The sequence below is a fragment of the Sapajus apella genome, unplaced genomic scaffold (assembly GCF_009761245.1).
Source record: "Sapajus apella isolate SASKATOON/1434 unplaced genomic scaffold, GSC_monkey_1.0 scaffold6255, whole genome shotgun sequence".
Taxonomy (NCBI): Eukaryota; Metazoa; Chordata; class Mammalia; order Primates; family Cebidae; genus Sapajus; species Sapajus apella.
The window spans coordinates 633-3920 of NW_022443179.1; the positions used below are offsets into that span (position 1 = coordinate 633).

At 50.3% G+C, this 3288-nt stretch overlaps 1 protein-coding gene across 1 annotated transcript; it reads right to left on the reverse strand.

Annotated features, from left to right (window-relative positions):
• Nucleotides 1-285: 285 nt before the first annotated feature.
• Nucleotides 286-3282, reverse strand: LOC116548012 (spermatogenesis-associated protein 31A7-like). The gene is made up of 2 exons (XM_032273711.1): nucleotides 2674-3282; nucleotides 286-2628 (listed from the first exon to the last, which is right to left on the reverse strand). Exons 1-2 carry the CDS (start codon nucleotides 2976-2978, stop codon nucleotides 423-425), a joined length of 2511 nt encoding a protein of 836 aa, XP_032129602.1. The 5' UTR covers nucleotides 2979-3282; the 3' UTR covers nucleotides 286-422.
• Between the last annotated feature and the right edge of the window lie 6 nt (nucleotides 3283-3288).

Genomic DNA, 3288 nt, shown 5'->3' on the forward strand with positions numbered 1-3288 from the left:
TAAAGTTTGAGGTAGAGAGTAAGTAGTAGGAAGATGGGTTGAACCATGTCTCTGAGTGGGATCTTCGTAGGTTTTCTTATCTTGTTTTTAGAATTTTTTGTTGTTTGTGTAAAGACAGTGTTTTGGAAACGTAAGTTTCAGTGAAGGAACTCAGGATGAAGGTGGACTCACAACACCACTCTCAGAATCCCTCCACATCCTGTCACTTATAGAAAACAAGCCCACACCAAGCACGACACAAATAAAAGCCATTACCCTTTTATGGGGGAAAAAAAGCGTGATATTTATTTATTATGGAACATTAAATGTTCTGGGTATAAGAACATGAGAGAAATATTATTTCTTTACATAGAGTGATTTCTTTTCTTGGGGACTTGTTTTTCTCTAGGGAATGCTGAAAAAAGAATTTGTGATTGACCAGATTAGATACCTTCCCAAAGAAGACAGTGCTTTGGACAGTGGGGACGGTGGCTGAAGGCACCGGGTGTCTTCAGCCTGCCCTGAGGGGCACTGACTGGGGAGACAGGGTTCTTGGGGAGCAAGGGTTGGGGATGTCGCCGGCCCCATTGCTCATTGTTGCACCGGACGCTTTTCAAGGGCTGTTGATCTCTGATGTGCCTCTCTCTGTTGGGGTAACTCTGGCTCTTGAGAGTGGCTTGTTGACTGCTGGCTGCATAGCCCAGCATTCTGCTGTGTTCCGGGTGGAAGACGTGCCTGTGGTTGCAGGGCAACCCACAGACTGGGGCTTGGAACTCCTGTTTGTGCTGATTGTCCTTTGAGGCATGATGCTCACGGCAAAGTGTCATTTTTTCCTCCAGCATCTGTCCAACTGCTGCCATGAGCCCCTCAGCTTCAGCACAGCTGCTGTACGCATGTGATTTGTTTTTCACTATTTTCTGGCTCTTGGCAGTGACTGGTGCTGGCTTGCTTTTTTTCACTGAAAAGACTCGCTGAAAAAATTGTTTGATGTTTTTTCCGAAGTTGCTTATTGAAGGAGGCTGTTTCTTGGACGGCAACAGCTGGAGGCCTTCATCCTGTCGGGTTTCTTCTGTTTTCGTGACTGGGGTACGCTGGGGAGTCCTCAGTTCTTCAAGTCTCTCTTCATGTTTTTCTAAGTTGGGCTTCGTTGGGTTCTCACTCTTGTGAGTAGGGGTAAACATCTGGTTCTGGCTCTTGCATAAGCCTTGACATTTCGGGTTCTTGGGCTCCTTGTGCCCCAGGTTGCTCCTTCTGGCTGCCATAAGGTCACGTAGCTCCTGGGAAGCCCGCATGTTCCCGGTAGGCATGCTCTGGAGACAGCCGTGGGGTACTTGAGAAGCCAAACTCTCTGTAGCAAGGGGAATGTCAGTAAAACCATCTGGAAGGAGCACAATGGCGCCACAAACTTGAGGCTGGGTCTCTGACTTGGTGGCCATTCTGGGCTCAAATTCACTAACAACCTCTCCCATAAGATAGAGCTCTTCTGGATCATGGGAGACAGACATTCTAGGGCGCTGAGAGCCTTTACTGGTCCCTGGAGCCTCTAAACCACTCACATCCTTACGTGTGGCTTGGAGGTTTGCCGGCAGAAAGGTTCCCAAGGGGACTCTGGGTTGTGGCGCTGCCTCCATGGTCTCTCCAGTCCTTGAAGATTGGGCTCCTACGCTCCCGCTCTGCTGGGTGCTGCCTGTGAGGCTGCATGTGAGGGGCTTAGAAGGCCACCTGCCCTCCTGTCCAGCTGGAGGAGGCTTCAAGGGCCCATGGGGATTCCAAGATGGGATCCCTTGTGGGGCCGTCTGGAACTGTGTAAATGTAGGTGAAGACACCAGAAGACTGTCTGGCGTCTGAACAGATGCTTTGGTCAGCACCTGCTTTCTCAGATCTGCGGGTGGTGACTCTCTTAGGAATACGGCTTTCTCAACTTTTGAGCTAGACTTAGATTCATAGGTGGCTGAGGAGGGACCAGCAAGCTGTGTCAGGGATAAGGATGAAACTTTTTCCAGCTTAAAGAGCTTAATGGGCTTGAGGACCCTGAGGGGTAGGCTCCACTTGTGTTTGGCCCAAAACCTCACAATATGGTGTCCCAGCACCTGCTGAGTGCACGGATGGAGGAAGGAAAGCTCCTGGGATGTGTTCACACTGGCTCTCCCACTTTTCAGGGGTGCTAGATTGCTGGTATTCATGTGGGTGTTGGACATAGAAAAACCCTGGTTGACAGCAAGCCAGGATCGACGCACACAAATGGGGATCAACCCCTCATTGATCTGGCCTAACTTCATGCCCACATGGGCTTTCAGGATGTTTTTTATACAATTTCTCTCTGTGCGTCTTAATAAATCACTTTCCGAGTCTTTCCTCAAGGACATCTTCAAGTCTCTTTCCAACTCCTCAGAGGCTGCCCCCAGAACGTTCCCTGGGAAGCTTTCCATGCACCTGGCTAGATTTTGCGGGGTCTGCCCCAGAATTTGCCCCAGAGGTGTGCACGGATTCCTCTCTAGCTGGAATGTCACCTTCTGTATGTCCTTGCTGCTTTCGCCCGTGGACATGGAGGACTGCAAGGGTCTGAGTTTGCCCCTGGCCTGACTTGTCCCTGGCAATTTCTCCTGAGGCTGCATCAGATCCGGAGACTCTTGGGTCGTTCCCAGGTTGCTCTGGTGTTGAATGAGCCACTTTTGAATGTGTTGCTCCAGTTGCCTCCGGAGTTCAGGACTGACTGGAAAGCTCTCAGGAACAATTGCTGTCAAGCTGTCCTGGGGAAGGTTAGGAGTGGAGATGCTACAGACGTCCTGAGGTTTTTGGGCCCTAGAGGGTAAAGCCAACCCACCTTCTAGTTGTTTAGAAGACCATTCAGGGCACTGCATTTCAGGTAAGGTGAGAGCTTGCGCCTTATTCTGCGACGCAGGGCAAGCTACTCCAGAGTTATTAATCGAGGATGCAAAAGCAGGAGATTGGACTGGGAAAGAGGATTGAAGACGGGCCTGAGCCTGCGCCTGAGCCATAGGTGACAGCTGGAATTGGGGTGTGGGTGAAATAAAGGGTTGGGACTCAGGCCTCAGATGGGACAGGTGCTGGGCCTGGAAAAGCAGTGGAGATATTATAGTTTCTGTTTGAACTGGGCGGACATTGGGAATGCCATTGAACAAGAAAGGAGGAGACTGTAAAGTATAAGATCTCTCAGACACCCAGGCGTTAGCCACCAGAGATTCGCTGTGCAGAGAGGGGAGGCCCCAGAAAAGCTGGCTGTAATTCTTCTGAAAATGTTCCTTCAGGATTCTAGGATCTGAGAGCTTCTGAGGACTGGACGACTGT